The sequence below is a fragment of the Lepidothrix coronata genome, unplaced genomic scaffold (assembly GCF_001604755.1).
Source record: "Lepidothrix coronata isolate B3197 unplaced genomic scaffold, Lepidothrix_coronata-1.0 Scaffold28, whole genome shotgun sequence".
Lineage (NCBI taxonomy): Eukaryota > Metazoa > Chordata > Aves > Passeriformes > Pipridae > Lepidothrix > Lepidothrix coronata.
The window spans coordinates 3,653,851-3,677,311 of NW_016690208.1; the positions used below are offsets into that span (position 1 = coordinate 3,653,851).

Genomic DNA, 23,461 nt, shown 5'->3' on the forward strand with positions numbered 1-23,461 from the left:
ACAAGGGAGTGCCCAAACACATTGGGTAGTATACCAGAATAAGTAATAATTGCACCAAAAAAAAAAAAAGTAAAAATGTTAATAATAATAAAATTAATTTGGGTTCAAGAGGATTTTTCAACTTACCAGGTTTTCTATAGAGCTCTGAAATTCACTTATTTTCTTTAAAGTCTCCTTGTCCCTCTTTACTTCATTGATGTACATGGCCAAGTCCTTCAAAGAAAAGTGAGGATATATTTTTATTTTTCAGATGACAATAGTACCCTACCTGAGCAGGACCCCCACGAGCATGGCTCCCTGAATCCCTGAGGAGTCTGAGCAGGACCCCACAGCAGCCTGGGACACCTGAGCACAGGCTCTTGGTGCTCCCACTGCTGAGCCAGGCGGCTGCTGCAATGTTTTCCATTTCCCAGAAGATGGCAATGCATGAATCCATAGCAATGTATAAACCCAGTGGAGCACAGCAAACCCAGCCTGTGGCTGTTACCTGCTAAGAGCCTGAGCCAGGCACCCCCTGCCTTGCCCCTCTGCCTGGCAGCATCCTTCCTTCCCACCTTTCATCACCGTAATTCCCTACATCCCCCCAGATACGAAAGCCGCGAGCCAGTCTCTGCTGTCAAAACATCCATGTCTGTAAAGTAACTGCTTTGGACACCTGGCTGCATGTTAGCTGTGAACAGATTTGACTTGGCTCTGCCTCTCTTGCTTCCAGCTCTTTTCCCTGGGTGCTCCAGATCGCACCTGAGCTGGTGAGAGCACTGGGATCTTCATGCTCAGTCTTTCCCGGGACATCCCACAAGAGTATCCCCACCTCCAGCACTTCTGGGCTCCAACATCTCCCACCACACAAAGGCTGTGTTGTAAAACAAGGAGATGGTTGATGGAGCTTGTTCTGCCCTCAAAAATTCCTCACTTATCCAAATTTTGATCCACCAAAGAGAAGGAACCCAATCTTTCTACTAAAAGAACTCCTTACACCTTTCAGAGCCTGTTTGCTTCTTATCTGCTCCCTCCTTGCCCTCAACAACAGCTCTTGTCAACTTGCATTAGATCCAAACATGGGATTTTTTAAGACATCCCCTCTGGGTCAGACCTTCCTCAGCTTCCCAAGAGAAGATGGGTTAATCACAGACGATAATCACATATCTACGTGACAATACTTATAACATCACAAACACCCCACTGGGCAGTGGCAGGGATGGAGATGGGAAATGACACAACCAAAAGCCTTATGAAGCAGTATCCTCCACCATGCTTGAGCACTGACCTCAGCTCCCTCCTGCTGAACAGGGGAAACACAATCCCAGGATCAACCACAACTTGAAACAACAATACACAAATGTGGGCTGTAGGATTTCACTGGGAATTGCGCTGTCCCACCATCACCTGGGGATTTGGTTCTGCGTTCTCAGACAGAGGATTGGTAACTGTACCAAATACCACCATCACAAACAACTTTTTTTGTGTAAATCCTACCCCTGCCTTGCACAAACAACTATTCATGCAAAATAAAAGGGAAGTGAATCACTTTGGGAAACATTGCTCTATTCACCCCCTGCACAGCTCTCACCCCAGACAGCAGCAGTGTCTGCTGCCTGCCAGCACAGCAGACAGTAAGGCTGGACTTGTGATGAAAAACATCACTTGGAGGTTAAGCCTTGGTTTGCAGATCAATTAAAACCAAACTGAATGGCTTCCGATGCCCCCGCCGAGCCCAGCGCGGTCGGAACTGCACCCGCGCTCTCCTGGCGATGGGGAGAAGAAGAGAGAAACCTCCCTGATGGCTATCGGCAGCTTCCTGCAAGGAATGCTGAGTCTGCAGCACAGCCAGAGCATATATACATTTATTTATTAGCAGTGGTGCTGGCAGTGCTGGATGATGAGGCCATAAGCAGGGTTTAACTGCTGTCACCAGGTTTAGCGTTCATTTGAGGCCACAGAGCAGGAGAGGGCTGTGAATGCAACGTCCTTCAAACAACCTGAACGCTAACGTGACCCACATATCAGCTCTGGACTCCCGGGCTTGGAGGGATAATGGCTGGAAAGGTCACCCAACTTATGTAAGTGCCAGGAAATGCAGGGATATTACAAAAGCTGCGGCTCAGAGATAGAAAACAGAGTGACCATGAACACAGGAGCAAACCCTGGGATGAATCCTGAGATGCTCTCCAGAGAGAAAATCTGGAGTTAATGAGCATCTTCAATTCAGGTTCTGCTGCTGATGGTCCCTTGGTGTGAGTCTGTGTGTGTGTGGGTACATATCCCAGTCAGAAAACATTTGGATGATCCTGTGACCCTATGATTTTTTTGTTGTTGTCGCTGATGGTTTTCCCAAGATTTTGGGGGTTTCAGCTGAAAGCTCTAAAAAAACTTTAAACAAAGCAAAACATTGACACCAGAAGCCTTCAACTGTTGAAAGAGCATTTTCCCCTTAACAGAAAAATTTCCTTGGATAAAAGGATTCCCACCCAGCACCTGGATAACAGCACACAGGGAACGCTCCGCACACACAGGCTCCCATTTCTGCAATACTCCCCGACTTGCTGATGCGTCTGGAGTTCCTCCAGATCCCTCCCAGCAAAAACAAGAGCCGGATCTGGCACGGCCTCTTTACACACAATAGCAATCAGTGAGAAGTCGTAACTTGTCAACAAACACCAGCTTCCCTCAGCTGCCTCGGGAGGGAGACGGCAGCGAGGACTCCAGATCTGCTGTGAAGCCATCTCATCAAACAGCAATCAATACACACGTGTGTGTCCAAAAGGAGGAGGTGCTGCCTTCCCTCAGGCTGCAGGATGGTTTGGTTTTTGCTGTCTTAGTTTTTGTTTTACAGAGCAGAGGGGTTCCAGGCTCTGCTGCACCCCAAGCCCAGCACTGCCCCACCGCCACTCTCATCCTCCTGTACCTGCATCGCCTCCAGAGCCTCCTTCAGCTGTTGCTTCTCTGGTCGGTCTGAGGAATGGCTGAGCAGCTCCTGAAAAAGTATAAATAAATAAAAATAAAGAGTTTGGAGGTGCTAGGAAAACTGTGCAGACCCTGCCTGCACCAGACAGGCTCTGACCACAGGCACCTGCCTGAGCGGTGGCAGGGTCGCCGGGGTGGCTGCAGGGATGTCTAGGTGATGGTAGGGATGGCAGGGATGCCTGGGTGATGGCAGGGATGCCTGGGAGGTGGCAGGGATGCCTGGGAGGTGGCAGGGATGCCTGGGCAGGCGGCTGTGGCCATAGGACAGGGAACATGCCAAGCAGCTGGTGCTTGAGAGATCTGTTACACAGAGTTGACGGGCAGAATTTCACACATAATCAGATTATATGCAAGCTTATTTTATATTCATTAACTGCCTCTCGTGGCTAACAAGTGCAGAATTACCCTAGGTCACCGTACTTTAAGAGATGGTACAAATATTATTATGTCGTGTTAAGGAGCTTCAGTAATTATATCATTTGAAGGGGAAAAAACTCCAAACCTCCCTCTGCATTTGGCAACAATTCACTCTCCACTCAAAGAGCTGAAAGATGTTACAGAGAGGGAGAAGGGAAGCTGGAGAGAAATGCCAGTGCTGAAAAACTTACTTTCAACAGGAGATGATATTTCAAAACTCTCTGCATTGGAACCACCAGCAGATCTTGCAATTTAAATTTCCCATCCTGGACCTTTAGTGTGCATTCCTAGCAAAGAGATCAATAAATCAGCTGGGGAAAACAATGGCTCCCCCCAGACAAAGCCTCCCCTGTCCCGTGGTTGTTCGTTTGGCTTCTGTAAACTCAGTCCTGATGCCCACAGGCTCGTGGTCCCTGCAGGCACCCAGCCAGGGCCGGGGCTCCCACCATGGAGGTTATCAAGGAATTAAACCCAGAGGCTGGACCCTAAAACACAGGCATTCTCATGCAACTGAGCTACTCCAGCTTAATGAGATGCTGCTCATTAGGGGAGCACACGAACGCTCCCGGACCTGGGGAAATGTCAAATGAAACACATTAACTTCACCCACCTCCTGGCTGGGCTGAACTAATGTGTTTTATTTGTGAGGGGCTGGCAGGGAGCACGCAGTCAGTGGCTCTGGCGTCGCTGGTGAGCATTAAGTCATTAAGATGAGCTAATGTGGTTGCAGGAAGTTTTGCCACCATTACCTTCACCCAGACCCATTCAAATAACGTGATTCGGCTGCCTGAGACCCTCTGTGTTCCCAGGGAGGGAGAGAAAGGAAAAGCACAGGAGCAGCTGGATGCTACAGCCACTGGCTTTATTAAAGGCCCGAAGAACACGTTTTAAACAACTCCTAAATGCAGTTTTACCCCTGAATTGGGTTTACACGGAAAATCAAAGAGTGTTTGCGGAACGGGAGGTAACGTGTACAGACAGCCCGGCAAATTCCGATTAGCATCAAGACCAAAGCAGGAATTAAAGCTGGGTAAAAACCAGCAGCTCAAACAATGCCTCCCTTCTGGGGCTCCTTTGATTCATTTAATATCTGGATCAGCCCCTATTTACACTAAGTCTTTATGCTGTGGAAGGAGGACAGGGCGGTAATCCGGGTGTTCGCCTGGGGACTTGGGTTCACCTCTGATGGTCCCTGATGCTGTTGGTGACCTTGGGAAACCATGTGGCTCCTGGCTTGGGGATGCTCGGGGCATTTGGGTCTCCCTGCACATTTCAAAGAACTTGTCCCAGCCTGTCCCACTCAAATGAAGTCACTAGTTTGTTTTAACTTGGATAAACTCAGGCAGGAAGGACAGAGTGTGTGTCTGGTGAGGAGATGAAGGGGCAAACAGGGGATCAGGACGAGACACCCCCCAGCTTTGCTCCTTCTCTGAGCAGCACAGACACACTCTCACATCCCTCTGTTCTTTGCTAACTCAAACATTCCCAACACAGCATTCTTGGCTCCAGCAAGTCCTTCCAAAACCCCTGACAAGGGGAAGGGGGGCAACACTCTGCCCCCAGTGCCCCCTGCCCACTCACCTCCACCTTCTGCCGGACGTCCTCCCGGTTGGCGAGGAGGTGGTTGAGGGTGTTCTGGGCATACTCCATGTGGCTGCAGTACTTGCCATAAATCAGCAGCCTGGAGAGGGGGAAAATCACAGATTTAATCAGAAACACTTGCTGGCAGTTATAACCTGTTATAAAAGATACATATGCACGTGGACACAGCGAAAGAACAAGGCAAACAGCTAATCCTCCAGGTAACTCATAGCAAAGTATTAACACTCCTTTACTGCACGGCTTTTTAACACTTAAATCTTCCACACTTAAATATTCAGAAGTCTCCAGAGTAGGAGCCTGTGGGATAATTCAGCTCATGATGAGCAGAAGGGGCTGAGTGGCCAGAGGAGGCTGGTTTTGGATCTACAATGGCTCACCCCTCCACTCCTGTCAGCCTGGGCTGGTGGAAGGTGTCCCTGCCCACGGCATGAGATTGGAACTGAATGAGCTTCAAGGTCCCTCCCAACCCAAACCATTCTGTGATTCTATGATGATTCTATGACACATTTCAGAGAGCTCATTGCTTCTTGCAGGATGCGCCACAGGGACCTAGAGATCAAGAGAACGGGTCACCGAGAAAAGAAGGTTGTCACAGCCTTTGGAAACAGTGAAGCTCTGTATGGACACCCCGGGCTATAAATTTAAACACCTGACAAAACAGAGCAGTTTTGCCATGGATTCCCCCTTTTTCCTCACTTCTCTCATTAATCCTGCGTGACAGGTTTGGGTTTTCTCCCCCTTCCTGGCCGTTAACTGTTCTGCTGCTGATAAGACACATATTCCATCACGCACTGCAACTCATCCATTATTTCAGGGCCTCATCTCTCGATGGAGACAACCTGGGAGCACCTGACCCAGCGTCGCTCCCTAAATAGGGGAGTCTCAGACCCCAGCAGGGAACTGAATAGAGAGATTTATGAAGCCACAGTCCCCGGCAAAGCCACAGCCAATACAGATTATTCTCCTGCCTTTTCCCCTTGACAACTTCTGAACATGCACAATAATATCTACCTTGCCAGCGCCGGGGGAGTTTCAAAGAGGCTTCAGGAGCATAAATTCAAACCTCTGGCTTTCAGAGAAGGAGATTTACAAACTATTTCCTTAAAAAAAACCAACACCCGCAAAGCAGAAGAGCAATGCATCATTTTTCCGGAATGTCTCCCAGGATGTGTAGGGAAGTGAGAACTATTTGTCATGGATATATTTGATGGAGGAAGGTCTTACATATAAGGACCAAGCAGGAACTCTGGAGGTCCACGTTCCCTTCTTGGTGGGGCAACACTGTCTCCCCAGTGAACTCACTGTCTCCTCCTGCACCCGTTTCCTTGCTGTAAAATGAGGAACTGTCGCCTTTCCTAATTGTAGGAATGGACTCTGCATATTTAGATCAGGTTGCTCCACACTCTTCATCCCCAAGACTCTTGTTCTGGGGTCTTCTCCAAGTCAAAACTCCCCTTGAACAGCAAGTGAGGTCCCCAAAATTCCCACGGACTGAACACAGCTCCAGATCCGCTGCCACCACCTCGCAGCTGTCAGTCTGGCTCCTTCACTCACATCTTTCCAAGCCTTTTAGGTCCTTCAAGAAGTTGCTTCCAAACTCCCTTGTCCAATCCCTGCTCCCTGCCTGCACAGCTCTGTCCCCAGGATGGCACCAGCATGCACAGAGCCGAGCCAGGAATTAGGAGATCAAAATCACCTTAGTGAGTTTTATGAGTGTTTTAAAATTATTTGCATTCTTCTCTGGAAACTTTTTTTTTTTATTTAATCCAGAAAAAACGCCCTTTGTACAAAGAGGCCCTGAGAATGATGGAAAACCTGACCTTATGGTGTGTTATTACTGCAGATGGTATTCCTGGAGTTATTGACTCCTGAATGGCATTTCTGTGTCTAGACACTGGTTTAATCACAGTGAAATAACGCCCTGGCACGACTCCACAATGAATCACCCTTTGATTAGTACTAAGGATATTAAAAGCTTTTATTAACCTTATCTTTGTGTTCTGGGGTGCTCCTGCTTGCAGCTGCCAAAACACAGAATCTATTCTGTTTGAAAAAAGCCACTTTTACATTTATTCATCGTGCCAGAGGTGCGGGACAAGTGCGGTGCCAACGAGGTGACTTTTTGGAGTGAGGAATCACTTTGATCTAACAAGAGCCAAGTCTCCCCTTCACAGGAGTCATCCCACCACATCACAGGCCCTCAGAGCCCCACTGCTGCTTGCAGGAGACCACACTAAACCCTTGAAGCTGAGTGAGGTTTTACTCCATTCCCGTTCACCACAATTGTAGCATTCCAAACTTTATCCCCTCCGATATGTCCCCGTAAACACATTGTACATTCAGCCTGTTATGAGATGCTGAGCCCAGAGAAATCCAGGTGCAGCCAGGGGCTTGCAGGAACAAGGATCCACAGGAGCTACATGACGGGGCCTGGCTGGTCACAAGGGAGATGTTCCAGCCTCTGCCCTGGGCAGCCTGACACGGTTGTGGCTGGATTTGGCTGCTTAAGTGTCAGCACCAAATGATGTTTCAGCTGCCTGACAGCATTTAGATGCAGAGGATACAAACCTGGTCTGCTGTGACAGGGATTTCTAGAATCAGGGAATCATTAAGGTTGGAAAAGCCCTCTCAGACCATCGAGTCCAACCATTAACCCAGCACTGCCAAGTCCATCACTGAATCACGTCCCTGAGCACCACAGCTACACCTTTTCTGAATGCTTGCAGAGATGGTGACTCCAACACCTCCCTGGGCAGCCTGCTCCAGTGCTTGACAACCCTTTCAGTGAAGAAATTGTCCCTAATACCCAATCCAAATCTCCCCTGGTGAAACTTGAGGCTGCTTGCTCTTGTCCTATTGCTTGTTACTTGAGAAAAAAAACAGATCCCCACTTGGCTACAACTTCCTTTCAGGCAGCAGTAGAGAGTGAGAAGGTAGAGAGCAACAGAGGGCTCTGTTCAAATCTTGGGGATGAGCCCTGCAAATGTTAACCCAAATCTGTTAAAACTGGACCTGCCTGAAGCCCAGGTTTCCTGTACCTCTCTTTGAATTCCAGAAACACTTTTGCCAGGCTGCTTCCTCCAGACATCATAGAGACATCGATGGCTCTCAGGAAACTGAAGTGCACTTTAATTAGGTCCTAAAACAAAGAAACAGTCAATACTTTAAACACATTCAAAGCAAGTGGGCAAACAGAGCCTAAAGAAATGCACATTCACTACTTCATCAGGCAGTTTTTTTCCTCTTTTAGCTGTTTTTAAAGAAAGTTGTTCTAGTGGAACGCAGCCCTGAATGGCCTGGAATATGGGAGTGTAATTCCATCAGAGGTTACACAGTGATAAATGCCCCAGGATAAGGAGAGAGGAGGAAATGGGATGGAAGGTGCAGATGATACACCAGGTTCTGACCCAGACTCTGTGCAAGCCAGCATAGAAATAAATCCCTTCATCACAATGTGCCCAAACCACCTAAATCAGCTAAAATCCACAGCCCCAGCCCCAGAACATCCACTGGATAGAACTGGTTTTTTACCTAGAGTTCATATAATCCCCAGCTCTAAAACTGAGTGTTAAAGAATATCTCCTAAACTCATTCAAGCTCCACAGCACACGAAGGGCTGAACCTCCACAGGTGAATGCACAGATCTAACAGGAAATGGGAAAACCTTCTCTTAAACAGGGAGAGGGCTGAGCTGCCTTGAAGAAAACAAAGATTTAAACCACAAAGTCCACGCCCTTACCTCCAAATTGATAAAAATAGCTTCCATGTCTTGGGGAGTCAGTACCAGCCTCAGGGGGTTCATATAGTTCTGCAAGAGGGAGATGGAAAAGGGATTGAAATACTGGAGAGGAGGGAACAAGAAGGGGGTTGTGCAAGAGAGGTGTTTTTTTTCTGCTTCACCAGTTGAATTTACCTGGACAGGGAAAAGCAAGGTTTTAATGAATTTAAGCACTTGCAAAGGCAGAGAACAACCAGGCTGTGCCAAGGATCCAAGTGGGAGGCAGGAATCTCCATGGGTGCATCATCCCCTCAGCTCCCCTTGGCTCCCTCAGCACTTCCAGGCTTGGGAAGGTGCAAAATCCCAACCCATAGGTGGGTGCAGGACCCCTCCCCTGCTAAACCCATGGGAGGAGGGTTAAATAAATGCACTCAGCTGCTTCACCTCACTGCAGTCCTTGGCTGCACTGAAGCATCTTTCCAGCTCTTTATCTCACTAGAGTTTTGCCCTTGAAAACACACCAATGATGTGATTACATCGGAAATGCGTTTCTGAACAAATACATATTAATAGAAACATCTACATGACTTGTAACCACAAAAAAACCCCTGATGTAACACACCAAAGACAGAACCCTCTGCTCATAACAGCGCCAGAACCTGCTAAGCCTTCACAAGCCTTTTAAATTGATATCAAAGCAATAATTTAACTCTTCCTTTAGGCTGAACCAGAGGGCTGGTTCAAGGAACAAATGTCCCAACATAAATGACATTATGTTGGGACATTTTCCTGGAAAATAGGAAGCGTTATTCCATCGTGCCAATTTTGTTCATGGTTTCTTTGCGGGAACTTTCAGAGGGAAATAATTGCAGAAGGGGAGGAAACAAAAGCATTAGGGTGATTAGAAATGGCAGCTTGATTTTCACTATTGTTCTCCACTCCTGCTGCTTTCCTGGGAGCAGGAACCACCTCCAGGCTCCCGCCGCATCCACGACTCCACCGTCTTGCTGAGGTGTTCACTTTTATTTTTATTTAAAAGAAAGGCACGACAATCATTTATCAAAACCAATTAAAACCCGTGAATTTAAGCAGCAAAACGTTTCTTTTAATCCAATTAGTTTCAATGACAAGTCATCACAGCTTCAGCACTTTTGAAAAGCACCCAGAATAAAGAAATTACTCCGTAGCAATCGGAGCGATAAGATATCTGCAAACACTGCTCTTATCGGCGAGCCTGGCCTGGCTGAGTGAGGAACTGGAGTCTCTTACCCCGGGGTAGGGGGTTTTCAGCTTATTTCCAATCTGCAGCAATCAGAAAAAATATGCTGTTTGGCTCCTACAGTTACAGGCTGCACATTTGTGCTTGTCAGCCTGGCTTTTCTGGATCTCCCTTCTCTCCAATTTTACGTGCGAGTGCATTGATCCTGCCCGCTCACATCTGCCAGCCCTCAGAGCAAGAACTAACACGATTAACGCGAGATCAAGGGGCGAGGGGGAAGGCCACGGTATGGAAAAGATGGCTCAGTTCTTACCTTTTCTATATCTTCAAGTGTTTTGTAGTATTTGGCCTCAGTTTCTTGGATTTCTAGCAAGCAGCAATTTCTTTTGTCATCTTCTGTCATTCCCATTTTCTAGAAAAAGCAAAAATAACGCGTGGTCAGATACTCTTCTGGGTGGGCCAGCAACCTGCTGATCCAGTTCAGCCTTCAGTGACAGCAAACAAGCACAAGTTTGGAAAATCAGGAGAGCACCACTACTAGTTTATGTTAAAGGGAACTATTCTTATGCAAAAAATATAAGAAGGAACCCTGGCTGTATTATTAAGTATGTTTCAACATGGCAAGCATTCCATTTTTTGCATTTATTATAACCACATCACCAAAGACTATCAGCTAAAGAAGAATAATAAGAGATAAAGGCTGAGTTTCTCTATTTTTTTTTTTTGCCTAAGATGAAACTCACAACAGAGCCTAAGTGGGTCATAAATAATATGTTAGATTTACACAAATCCCTGGCCAGGATTGCCAATTCTTATGATTTTAGGTCAAATCTGATAAAACGTGCTTTTCTCAAAGCCCCAACTCCTGGAGTCACTTCTCTTGCTCTGACATCTGTAAAGCTGAGAACACGTGTTGGGAGCTGCTGCACTTGGCAAGGCAGGCTCTGAATTTGGGAGGTGATTCAGCGATGGGGTTTTATGGATCATGCACGGGAAAAGACACCCTCTGTCCACCCCCTTAGAACTCGCAGCTCGGACCTATCAGCTGGATGAAACCCAGTATTTTAATCAATGCATCTTACCTGCATATATCTAATCTGAAGCATGCAGAAATACAAGAAGCCATTAGCATTGCACACTTGCTATTGCAACAGATCTTACAAGAAAATCAATGTTTTGGCGGATATGTGGGTGTTCATACCAAAACCACTCTTTTGCTCAGGGAAAGGGAGGGAAAGAGAGTCAGAGCCCTCGACTCCATCACTGCTCAGCAGAAATCATAAAACATCACAGAGGGGACAGTGAAAAACTGACAATTCCACTGATCCTAATCCTGTACTACCTGGTTGCTGGAGCTTCCCCCCATTTTTGCTATTTATGCAAGAAATTCCTACCAGAACCTTCCCAAGGGGTTGTTCTTGGGCCAAATGGCTTCTGCAACTGATGGCAACCTGCTAAAAACACCAGCGAGCTGTGCTGACTTCAGCATTGCTACTAGCATCCATAACAGCTCCAAGCGCTTTGGCGGGATCACTGGGAATATTTTGTGCCCAACTCCTTGATCCAGACAGGGTTTCAGTGCACAGGGAGCTCCTCTGGCTGCAGACAAGGTGTGAAGGGATAAAACGCCCCAAACACCATCATCACGATCTCTGTACCACTCGTAGCCAAACTGGGAGAGGGAAGGAGTCAAGGGACGTTGCTCGGCTGTTTGGGCAGGTTCCACGGATGCAGCCCTGCATTCTCAGGCTCCAGCCCCTCATCTGGCTCAGCCACATGCCCTGCTCCAGGGATTTAATTGATCAGTGAACTTATCCATTGATCCTGCTTTGTTACGGGGAGGTATGTGCTGTTTGCGCTAGGAGAGAGTAATTAGAGTCTGAACAAAGCCTGAGGGTGGCAGATATTGGAGGCTGGGAGAAAATTTGGAAGGTCACACTCTGGAGAAGGTCCATTCCAGCTCTGCACCAGCAGAAGCCAGGGCAGTGCTGGGGACACAGGTAGTGAGGGTGGCTGTGGGCATCTTTGGGGAGGTGCAAGGGCCATCATTACCTCCCTGTCTCATCCATGGAGTGGGGTATTTGCCCCAGAGCCCTTGGAGTTAACGCACATCCCTCCATGAGGCTGCACATACCTCAACACTCAGGTTTCCCCATCATCAAGAGGTTTTCAGAGGTGACAAAAGGGGATGGCTGCTTGTCCCTAAAGCCACATGGGTCCCTGCTGCCCCAGAAAGCTCCACTGTAAACACCTCCCTGCTCTGAGACACCCAGGTAGGAGGCAGCAGCAGGCATAAACAAGTGCTGGATCCCCCACACAGATCTGTCAGTGCTCGCCCCGATCTAAAAATACCGGTGGCAGACATGGCACATCTGGCTGACGGAGCAGGGAGAGCTCCCACACTCCCCCTCCCCAGAAGGGCTGCAGTGACACATGCTGCCTTGGCTCAGCAGCAAATTGCTATTTTTAGCTTATCTTTTAGGGCTTATTAGGTCTCCCTTTCCCTTCCTCCTCCTTGAACTCCTTCAGATGACAGGATGGGCTGGGAAACTCCTCAGAGAACCCCCTCTGGGCCAGTGCCATCCCAGCTCCGCTTATTTTTACCACTTGCAAGGCAGCTCAGTTTTGAGGAGCAACACAGAGTGGTTCGCTTCCCTGCAGCATCACCTGCCATTGGCAGACAGTAATTTATTTAATTAAATCCCCCTCCCTCCCCCTCCCATCAAGGTGTAGCTTTAAAAACGCAGATAAATTGTTACCATGGGCTGCTGAACTTCCACTCTGATGATATCTTCGTAGATATCATCGCCTTCATCTTCGCAGGGGACGCAGTCATAAATGTCCTCCCCCAGATCGTGCTCGCTGGAACGAGGAGAGAGAAGTCAGTGATAATAACGAGGGGATGTTCACTGTCACTTGATCAGGCAAACCAACAACAGCTCTGACACCGAGCAGGGGGGAGAACCACAATAAGAAAATTCTCCTGGCCCACAGCACTGATGCGCTCAGTCCACGCTCTCTGGTTTTCCCGGATCAGTGCCTGCTGCACATCTCTTTCCGCTCGCTGGAGGCTGGAAAAGGCAAAACGCTGCTCAACACGAGCGGGGATCACAGCCAAGAGCTGCTCTGAGCCCCGTGCCAAGCGTGCCCGCGATGCCCACTCCACCACGGGCTGCCAGCTCTGCCCCCACAGAGCTTTTGCTCGGTGCTAATCGGCCCAGCCGAGCTGGACCCGCTGGCCAAGCACCCAGTGGGACCATCTGTGCCGCTGGCATGACCAGGTCCAGCTCCACCTGCCTCCAAAGGTGCCCACGGCCTCCTCTTCAGCTCCTATTTAGGACCAGGAGCAGCTCTTGCATCAGTGACTTTAACTATATTATACTCAGAGAATGGACTTTACGGGTTGGTCTGTTTAAGGCACTGTGTTCACTCTTAATCTGGTTTGGCTTTTTCTCACTAAGAGGTTTCCTTTGTGCCAAAAAACCACCCCCTCTCCAAGTCAGGGCTGAAAAACTGCCATAGGAGCCCATTCAGAGCAGGAGCAGATACTAAACAATCATCTGATGGCTCTGTGCAGTCCATAGAAGCATTCCCAGTCCTGATGAACCCACACCCCAGGCTGTGCAGGACCCACAGCAATGCCTGGACCAGGCAGCTGCCTCCAGCCTTGGGCATCACCTCCAGATTTAAAAGCTCTGGATCCAGTTCTTCTGGGAGATGCACCAACTCCCATAAAGCCCAATCCCTGCCCTAATGGGCAACTGAGTGATTTTTAATCCAGCATTTCCCAGAGGAATAGGAGACTCTCCTGACCACCATAAAGCAATCTCGCCAGATGCCCAGCTTGGTGATGCTCAGCCCCAATGCTGAGCAGAGGCCAATAATAATATTTACATCAGAGAAAAATTAAGCAGCAAAATGTCACATTTTCAGAGCTGGCCCCATCACTTTGGAGCTGGCCCTGCACACACACAGGCTTTGAAGGCATCACTGAGATGCAGAGCCCAATTTGTATTAAAGGTGAGGGTGTTCAGTAATTAATTGTCATCTGAGCCTTCACACCCCTCCCAGGGGCTCATCGGTCTTAGAATACCTCTGAAAATTCAACCCACAATAAATACCAATTAACAATAATAACTCTAGCACTTAGATCTACAGGTGCTGATTGCTAACGGCTCCCACTGAAGTCAATCCCACAGGATCAGGACAGTGTGAAACACTGGAATATCAAACAGCACTCGCATATTTTATGAGCTGTCTCTTTCAACAGGGGTATTAATTACACCCAAATATATTTAGGTGTAAAGCTGTGCTCAAACTGTGACACTCGACATCTCTATATTATATAGCAGGGAGCAGCAGAGCACATCTGCCTGCAAAACTGGGCTTTATTTCTTCGCTAAATACGGTCCCTTCTATTTTTACAAAACAGATTTATTTAATAAAAGTTTGGGGATTTTAAATAAATACACTGGCTTGATGTAGCCATCCCATTCTTCCAGAGTGATGCATTGCAGCTGCTGCAATAATGCCCACTAATAGCTGGTGATCCATCTTCCCCTTCCCAGGCGTCGCCGTCGCCGTTATTATCTGTACCAATATTTATATTCTCCGCTCCACTCCTTATCCAGAGCGAGTCACTCCCAGTTCCTGATTAATCTTCCTGCCTGCACCTCTCGGATTGCTGGCTGTCTCTCCATACATCATTTCCCTGGCTCCAGGGTCGTTAGGGACGTATGGCTGCGTTAACGTCGCGAGCACGAGCCCGGCTGGGTGTGACGCGACCAGGCGAGTGCTGCGGTGACGCTGCTGCTGGAGCAGAGCCTGCTTGGCCTCGTGGATGCTCATCACCATCCACATGGGAGCACCCAGGAACTGCTTTGGGCTACGTGCAGAAGGAGAAGAGGCATCCTGAGGTGTCTCTGGGAAGCCCTGTGTCCTGAGCATCACCTGGACATTCTCTCAGCGCACCTACACAACCAGGTGCCAGGTCCAAGCCTCAAACCCCAGCAGGACCCATTCTAAGCCTGTTGCTGCTGTTCCCAGCCTGGACAAGTTCTCCTTTTCTCCCCCTCCAAGGAGCCATGAGCTCTGGACTGTGGTGGGGACACACCAGGACACCACTGTGAGAAATCCAGGTGGCAGTGTGACATGCTGAAGGGGTTTTGCTCAATCAGGCTTCCTGGACCAAGCCTGCAGAAGGATGGGTGCCCCATGTACCTGGTCCAGCCTGGCCCTACCCAGAGCTCCTCCAGGCCACCAGGAAAAGGGCAGGAATGCCTACCAAGGGTCAACACAGGAGATTTGCCCACAGAACTGCCAACAGTCACAAGACATGAACATTGCACTTATCACAAGGGGTCACATCCTGATAGCACCTTGCTACTCTCACTGCTCTAACAAAGGGGCTGAGCCCTACTGCTCCACTCCTTCCTGCTCATCAACATCAGCACAAGCCCTTCCCAACACCGATTTCTGGCCTCACACAAAAACCAGGAACAACTCCCTTGTCCTGGGGCCATCTAGAAAGACACTTCCACTTCAGAGCTTCGGGGAGAGACACTAGAGATGCTCAAACCCGACAGCCGTGGTGGTATTAAAACCATACCTTTGTCCAGCAGACTCTTATTTATTAAAACACATTCCTAGTACATCCCTGAGAAACACCAGAGGCTGCCAGTTTTATGGAGAGCAGTAAACCGTGTGGATTAACCTCTCCTGGAGCAGACTGTGAGCAGCCAAGCTCCAACGGTGCCGCACGGCTGTTGACAATCGCTGCTGTGCACATATTGATTTTCATCAGTCTCCACATTATGTCTGTCAGAGTTGAAAATACGCACCCTCCCCGTCCTCAAAACAGGGAACAGGCATCAGGGTGATTTTAGCCAGTGGCAAACTAAGGGCGTACTAAATGCAGGCAATAAATTCGGCATCCCAAGCATGTCACGCGCAGATGGAACAACCTGAGCAAGGAAAGCCAGATCTTCACCTCGTTCTTCACAAAGAAAAGCAATTTGCTCCTTCAATAAAAGCAGCAGAGTCTGCGAGTTACCCGTGGGTATCAGAGCCCATGATCTACTGCCTGGATTAGGAGATTCATTGACAGCTCTGGGTTTAGGAAAGGGATTTTATCCGCCCTTCAGAGTTAACGCCAGCATTTGCAATTACTGTTATTAGGATGGATGTAACCAGCTTTGGGATGGCAGCATCTTGCCGAGCCAGAAAAGCTCATTCAAAGCAAAAAAAGAATGAAGCTTTTCATATCTAAGGCAATTTCAGGCAAAAACAGTGCTTTTGGCTGAGCTCTGCCTCCCTGGCAATGCTTGCTCTGTATGAACACCCTCCCAGGCAGGCAGCAGCCATGCCAAGGAGCAGCTCCCATAACAGAGGGGCTGATGCCAGGATGCTGCCTTGGAGTGAGGGACAAACACGTGGGGAAGCTCTGATAGACTTGAGGGCCACTGAAGAATCTCTTCACCCACAAAAGCTGCTCTGGGAAGCTGATGAGTTTGTACCAGCCCCAGGAATGCAGGGACAAGCTCTCAAGGCAAACCCACTGCGCCAAAACCCCTGTCCAAACCACACTGGTGGGAGAGCCAGAACCACCAGGAACAACAAAAGAAAGGGAAGGAGGGGACAGAAGGAACTAAAATAAGACAACCAAGAAATAACCCCAAATTTCCAGCCCTGTAGCCAAGGTTAAGAGCCAGAAAACCTCAGAGCCACCACTGGGTCCAGGTTGGGAGGGCATTTGCAGGGACTCTGAGACAGCTGCCCAGCAACTGCAAGGCTCCAGTCTGCCCCAGTAATCCTCCACTTTCTCATTCTTACTCTGCACTTACAGCTATAAATAGACAGTCCATCCAACCAACCCCCTCATTCACGGGCTCCATCAGACGAGGAGAAGCAGAGTCCTATATTTGCAGCACATCTGGCAGGCTTAGGTTTCAGGGTGAAGGAGTGCAAGATGTGCAGTCACTGGACTCGAGATCTTGCAGGGTTTAATTAGCCAGATTGTACTTGGATGGAGATACACATGTGGAAATAGCAAGGGAAGCCTTCTGCCATCTATTCTACTTGGGTCTTACGTTCCCCAATCAAAGGGGAACATTATGATCCCAAGAACGAGCCTCACACAGTTATAGCACATAATATGATCCTAGAAAAGGCACAAGTAGGACGTATAAAAATCAATACGGGTGACAAAGAAGAAAAGACACATTTACAAGTGCTATGGCTCAAGTGCCCTGTACTACAGAACCATTTATTTAATGGGCTGGCGTGCGTGGTCTGTCCAACACAGCAAAAATAATGAGAAAAGTGGCAGCTAACTTATCATCTCACCTTGGCTCCTCTATCCGTTACTTTCTTTTAATGCACTTGAGAAATTCTGCTGATCACATCACTATTTTGGGAGATATGATGGGGCAAAGCTGGTGACAGCAGTGGAAGAAGTAGGAGAAACTTCAATGAGAAGCTGTTGGCAGGGGGCAGGTTGTCGGCAGAGGTTGTGCCCAGAAGAGATGCATCACTTGAGAAACTGAGGCTGGGCAGACCTACTTCCCCCCTTTTCTAGGATATAAAGTTTGGGAATACACAACTATCCCCAATACATTTGTTGGGGATAAATCCTCAGTGAACTGCAGCTCAAAACAAGAGCAGGGGACATCGACACTGAGCTGTGGGATGAAGCTCCCCAGGGGCACACGCTGGCTCCAGCACAGAGTTTGGTGGCAGCTGCTTTGCCTAAAACACTTGGTCCTTTCTGCAACACCACAACTTCTCTCCCCAAAACAAATTACATTTGAAGGAGAAAATAAAGGTAAAAGTTACACAAATTAAATGTTTCACATCAAATCATTCACAGCACTTCTGTCTGACTCTGAACTCTTCCAAGAGCCAACAAGCAACCCAAAATCAGCCCTATGTGTAATCCACCCAAGCCTGCTGGGCTTAGTGCCAGGGCAGAGGGACAGTGTCATGAAGTGGAGAAGGTTCATCATAAAGAAGGGTCTGGTGCTGTAAAGAGGACCAGGATTAATCACTCTCATAAATTTAATGAGACAAAATAACTGGGGAGAGCTTAAGTGGCAGTAAAGAAAATTCAGGTTAAATGTTAACTATAACTCTGAGGTACCAGGATGGTCAGGAGCAGCTGAAAGGGCCATCAAGAGGGATGGAAAAGCAATTGGCGAGGAAGAAGCTTATCAGTAAGGCGGATAATTGCCCACTGACATCAGTGCCCAGCAGCCATATCCTCGTGGGAAGCAGCAGCTCACACCCCTGCACACCTGTGGGAGCATCCCCAGGACAAGGGTTGCTCCGATTTTGGGGGCACAGGCTATGGAGAATGAGCCCATGTATTGCTGTTGCAAAGCCCAGCTCATTTTGTGGGCAAACTCCCCCCAGAACAGCTGCAGCTCTAGGGTCTGGCACTAGGGCAGGCTGAGATAAATCAGGCAGCAGAAGACAATTGTCCCTTTACTGCTCCTCCCAGTATTGATCAGGCACCACTTGCATCCGTCCGGCCCTCACCATCTGCCCAGGCTGCTGCAAGCTGCCATCTGGCCCATGGCAAAGCAAAGAGAGGGGCCAGCAGGCTGAAAACAGGGAATTTGAGAACTTCCTATCTCCCCTGATAGCCTTTTAGTTTCCCTTCCCCTTTCCATCACCAATTGTTCTCTTTTTTTTTTAACCAAATAGCTGTTTCCAGGCAATTACATGCCTTGATCTGCTGGCTGGCTGACGCAGGGCTGGGGAGCTGCCTGGAGCTTGGATTCATCTCTGCAACACCCCAAAGGTGAAAGAACAATGGGGTCATCAAGGTTTAAACATCCTTTATACACACCTGCACCCCACAGACACGCTGTGCTCGCACAGACCTTGTTCCTGCAGCCCACATAAATGTCCTTGTGGCACTGCCATTGATCCTCTCCAGCCCTGGCACTGACTTTTGTCCCCAGCTGCCAGGGCTCCTCTGCACTGGGAGGGTCGTCAGGATGAAGGTTCTCACTCTTCAGAGCATCGTGGGGACAGTGGGGACAAAGCCTGGTTCCTTCTCTTCCCAAATCAGCCTCTCCTTCACCAATACATCTATATTTTGAATGCTTTGCAGAACAGAAATTCACCTAAAATCTGAACAGGGGAACACAAAACTGCTCCATTTAAGTACTTAAGAGTTGAAATGAAGCATTTCGATATTTAAAAAAAAAAAAAGTATCTCTTTTACCAACCCCTAAAATGTCTTGTTAGAACCAGCTCAATATTTATCCTGAGCTTTTTATCCCAGCAGCACAGTGTCCAAAGAGAGCTCCCTCTGAAGAGACTCCTCTCTCCCAGGGGTGAGCTGATGGTGCAGAGCCCACCAGGGCTTTTCTTCACCCACACCCTGGCCCTTTGAGGCCAGTGGGGACAGCAGGATGGAACCTTGAGATGACACATCTCATGGTGGTTTTACAGGCAGGATTGTAGCAGTTCCTTCCACACATTGGGTCATTTCACTGCTTGCTGTGAAAAATCACTTCCTCGCCTCCAATAAAGCATTTTGTATGCACTCAGATCTTCCCAAGGCTGCTGGATCATCAGCAATACTAAATGCAAAGATGCTGGATGGACTGAATCACTCCCAGCTCGTGAATGATGCCCTTGTTCAGCTGTTTGGAGGATCAGCAGGAGCTAAGAAAGAGCTTTCTCATGCAGTGCCCCAGCCTGCCAGCGCCCAGCAGCGGTGCCCAGTACCCACCATTGTGACCAGCAAAATCCCAGTAAAAGTTTCCTTGTCAAAGGGAGAAAGGGGGACTATTGCTGATGTACTCCAGGCAGCTGGAGCAGCAACACTTGTGTGAAGGGGCTCTCAGGGGCATTTCTGGGGTTTTTACAGCTATGGGTGAATTCCGTCTCTGTTTTGTAGGTCGTGTTTCCGTGCACAACCTGGCAGGACCAGGAGGGCAGGTCCAGATGCAGGAATTGGTGCAATAACCCCGTGCTGATTTACACATGCCTTTCCCCACCGGTCTTGGCTAAAGATTTTGAGAAGGGGATTTTGCAAAGAACGGGAAAAAAGGGAAAGTTAAAAGTTGGAGAAGATCCGGGACAGAACAGGGCGATCAACAGAAATAAACCTCCAAGTCATCTGACTTGGGCACCTCTCATTGAGGGACAAACTCACAGCCAGGCCTGAGGAACAGTTTGGGAAGCTTCCACCCAGACACCCTGCAGGAGCTGCACCACTGGCAGCAGTTAAAACTGGGAACCCACTTCCAGCACTGAACAACCTGCTGCAAGCTCTGAGCATGCCATCCCAAAACTCCCATTTCTAGGAGAGTGCTGCCATCCCAACCAGCACTCGTGTGTGAGTTCCCACACAAACCTCTCTCCAATTAAAAGCACGTCTATGTGTGAGAAGCAGGAATTTTAAAACCTAGCATTAAAAGGATTTTGAGAACTTTTGGAGAGGGGGCGGAAAAAAATGTTGCTCTTGAAAGGATCCCTTTATAAGTTAAAATTATATTAAACTGTAGCTGCTGGGGAGCCAACAGCAAGCAGGGAATTCCAGGGGACTCCATTCCCTCCACTGGTAATTTATGATTTACTTTTGTAATAACTGAAGCCATAAGGAACTCATTGGATTAAGGAGCCTTATTATTTATGTTGTGGAACAATAATATTTAACTGTATAAAGCCATATATCCACCCATACAGTCCATCCCTCCACATGAAACAGACTGCTCCACATAAGCAAACCCCTGGCTGATGGGAATGCTGCCATCGAATTCCAATAGTGCCCACATTTCACCGTATATGTTGTAGTTCAAGGTTGATTTTAAAAGCCTGTTATATCATCACCACGGGCAGCAAAACACAGACACAAGATAAACAGAGACAGGACACACCAGCAGCATCACCCCATGTCCTAATACACCACCAAGGACAGGCAGGATGTGTCCCTTGTGAGGGGCCTGAGGCCCCATCCCTGCAAGCATCCAGGTTAGACAGGGCTTGGAGCAACCTGGTCTACTGGAAGGCTTCCCTGACCATGGCAGGGGACATGGAACAAGGTGGTCTTTAAGGCCCCTTTCAACCCAAAATATTCTGTGATTGCCCTGGGGACACCTAAGGTGGTCCAAAAATCATCCATGGGGGATGCAGATCCACGTGCCAGCACCCACACAGCCCAAAAAATGCCATAGGGGGAACCAGCACTGTTAGCAACAGGTACCCCACTCCCAGCAAGTGGTTTGGCTTTGGTCAGCTCAGAGGATAAATTATGTCCCAAGGTTTTGCAGCTAATGATGGAATTTAGGAGGCGGAGGGGATCCCATGGGCTTGGCCCCCTTCACCCCCCACCAAGCCCCTCATAAATTCAACCTGATTAAAAGTGATGTCTCCCAGGGCTCTTCATGGGAAAAGATGGACTATTGTCAGAGCACAAAAATCTCCTGGCAAAAGGATCAAAGCAGCCAGCCCAGCTCTCTGAGCCCCGCTGTCAAATTTTATCTGCCTTTGCTGCAAATACTCTGCAACTTTTCCCTTTCTGTGTCCCCTCCCGTGAGAAGGGGAGGCCACTTACTCTGCCAGCTCCTCCAGGCTCCGATACACGTCATCATCGTTTTCCGTGGTCTCCTCCGATGGGAAGGGCCTGGGGAAGGAAAGGAATGACAGTGTTATTGGTGCCTCACCCCTCGCAGCACATCCCCTGAACTCAGCCCAGCCCTGAGCGTCCCGCTGAGCTCAGGGTGTTTCGGAACAAAATATGCATTGCAAATCCATTTTTTCCTGTTGAGGTACTGGCTCCCAGGACGACACTGCTTCCCAGAGGCAGCCCTGGCACGGCAGGACAAGAAAGCAGGTGGTGAGGCTGGCTGAGCACAGGAGAGCACCTGGGCCCCAAAACGAGGAGCAGCATCGTCTGACAGCACCTCAGAGCCCCCGTGGCTGAGCTGCCGCTCCTGCTGTGCTGGTGCTGCACAAACAACTCAGAAATGTAACTCAAGCCTGGAGTTGGACATGTTAAAATGGAGAAACACCTCCTCCTCCAGCTCTCATGGAGCTTTCCCACCTGTGAGCTCCTGCCCTGGTCAGCCAGGCACGGCTGGACACACCGTGCTGCTTCCCACTGCTGCAAACAGCTGATCCCACTGGAATGAATGAGTCCTTATGAACCCTGGGCTTCCTCATCTTAACAACTTTGTGACAGCTGAAAAAAGTTAAACCCCTGGGGATGAGGGAAAGGACAGCAAAAGGGCAAAAGGAAGGGGGGAGAAAGCAGATTAAAAGAGCACGGGAGGGAGTGGGGGGAATACAAGAATTCCTTGGCTCGTTCTGAAGTAATAACCAAATAACGTATGAAGGAGATGAAAAATACTGTTTTAATTAAACCCAATGTATTATTGCTGGCACGGGGCCAGGGTGGGCTGTGGCTCTGCTGGGGCTGGATGCACCTTGTGGCTGCGGGTCCCCGTGGGCACAGCCAGCCTTGCTCCAGCCCCAGCACAGGGACACGGAGGGGTGGCAGTAGGGCAGCTTGCTCCAACCCCCTGGGCATCAAGGAGAAGGCAGGTGGGGTTCCCCAGGCCATGAGCCACAAGGGATGGGATGCTGATGCTGGGGAGGAGCAAAACTGGATACATGTGAACGTCTAACTGCCCTCGAGAGCAATTCCCTCCTCTGCCCTCCCACCTTCCTTGTTTCATGATAGATTGCCTCTCCTGAAAGATTTAATACATGGCCTGGTTAGCCCCCAAATTTGCTATTTTTGGATCCTTTCTCTAGCATTAATTTGCTTTCTCTCCTCTGCTACACTTCACCCTTCCTTCAGTGAGCAGCTTCAGACCAAGCATTTTGAAATAGTGCTGAAACCTGCACCAAGTTCAATTAAAACCCCAGCCAGGTGGTGAGTCCAGGAGGGAAAAGAGCCACGGTGACCTCAGCCACGGAGCAGAATCATTCCATGCTACACCACCTACCACAGCTGCTGTGCCTCTGAGAGAGGAAACAAGGAGCACCCAAGGCTGGTGTGTCCAACCACGTGCAAAGTGGCAACAGGGGAGGGAAGAAAGCTGTGGGTAGAAGGGCAGGTGGGGCTCTGCTTGCTGTCATAGTCCCATGGCAAGGCAGGTGCCATCAGAGGATCATCCCAAAACCCCAACATCTGGCACAAACAGCTGCCCAGGTATCTGTGAGGTGTGGGGGGATGACCATTTTGGAGAGAAGCTTCAAAGCATAAAGGTACAGTTTGAGATCCTGAGGATCTTTACAAAACCTGTGTTTCCTCACTCCTGCTGTCCCCTGGGGATTAGTGACAAATACAAAAGCCACGTGAAGCACAGGCAAAAAAGCCACCAGCTCTTCCTGCACATGATGGAACTGGGAACCAGTCTTGGACTTCAGCCCTGGGGGGCAAAGGGATATGGCAGCTGCTGCTGCAGGGCTACACCACCCCACACAGCTCCAGCAAGGAAGGAGAACTCAGAGGTGACCTCTGTTTAAACACCACTTGTTAAAATAATAATAAAAAGAAATCCACCACAAGGCACGACCTC

The 23,461-nt window shown here is 48.9% G+C and overlaps 1 protein-coding gene across 1 annotated transcript in view; it reads right to left on the minus strand.

Annotated features, from left to right (window-relative positions):
• Positions 1–23,461, minus strand: part of VAV2 (vav guanine nucleotide exchange factor 2) — a 130,598-nt gene that overhangs the window by 12,651 nt on the left and 94,486 nt on the right. Inside the window, exons 4-12 of the mRNA XM_017809922.1 lie at positions 21,490–21,558; positions 12,680–12,782; positions 10,234–10,332; positions 8,723–8,791; positions 8,022–8,122; positions 4,963–5,062; positions 3,573–3,668; positions 2,906–2,974; positions 123–213 (exon numbers count right to left, since the gene is read on the minus strand). Of these exons, the coding sequence (XP_017665411.1) occupies positions 123–213; positions 2,906–2,974; positions 3,573–3,668; positions 4,963–5,062; positions 8,022–8,122; positions 8,723–8,791; positions 10,234–10,332; positions 12,680–12,782; positions 21,490–21,558 (797 nt within the window). The remainder of the gene's footprint in view (positions 1–122; positions 214–2,905; positions 2,975–3,572; positions 3,669–4,962; positions 5,063–8,021; positions 8,123–8,722; positions 8,792–10,233; positions 10,333–12,679; positions 12,783–21,489; positions 21,559–23,461) is intronic.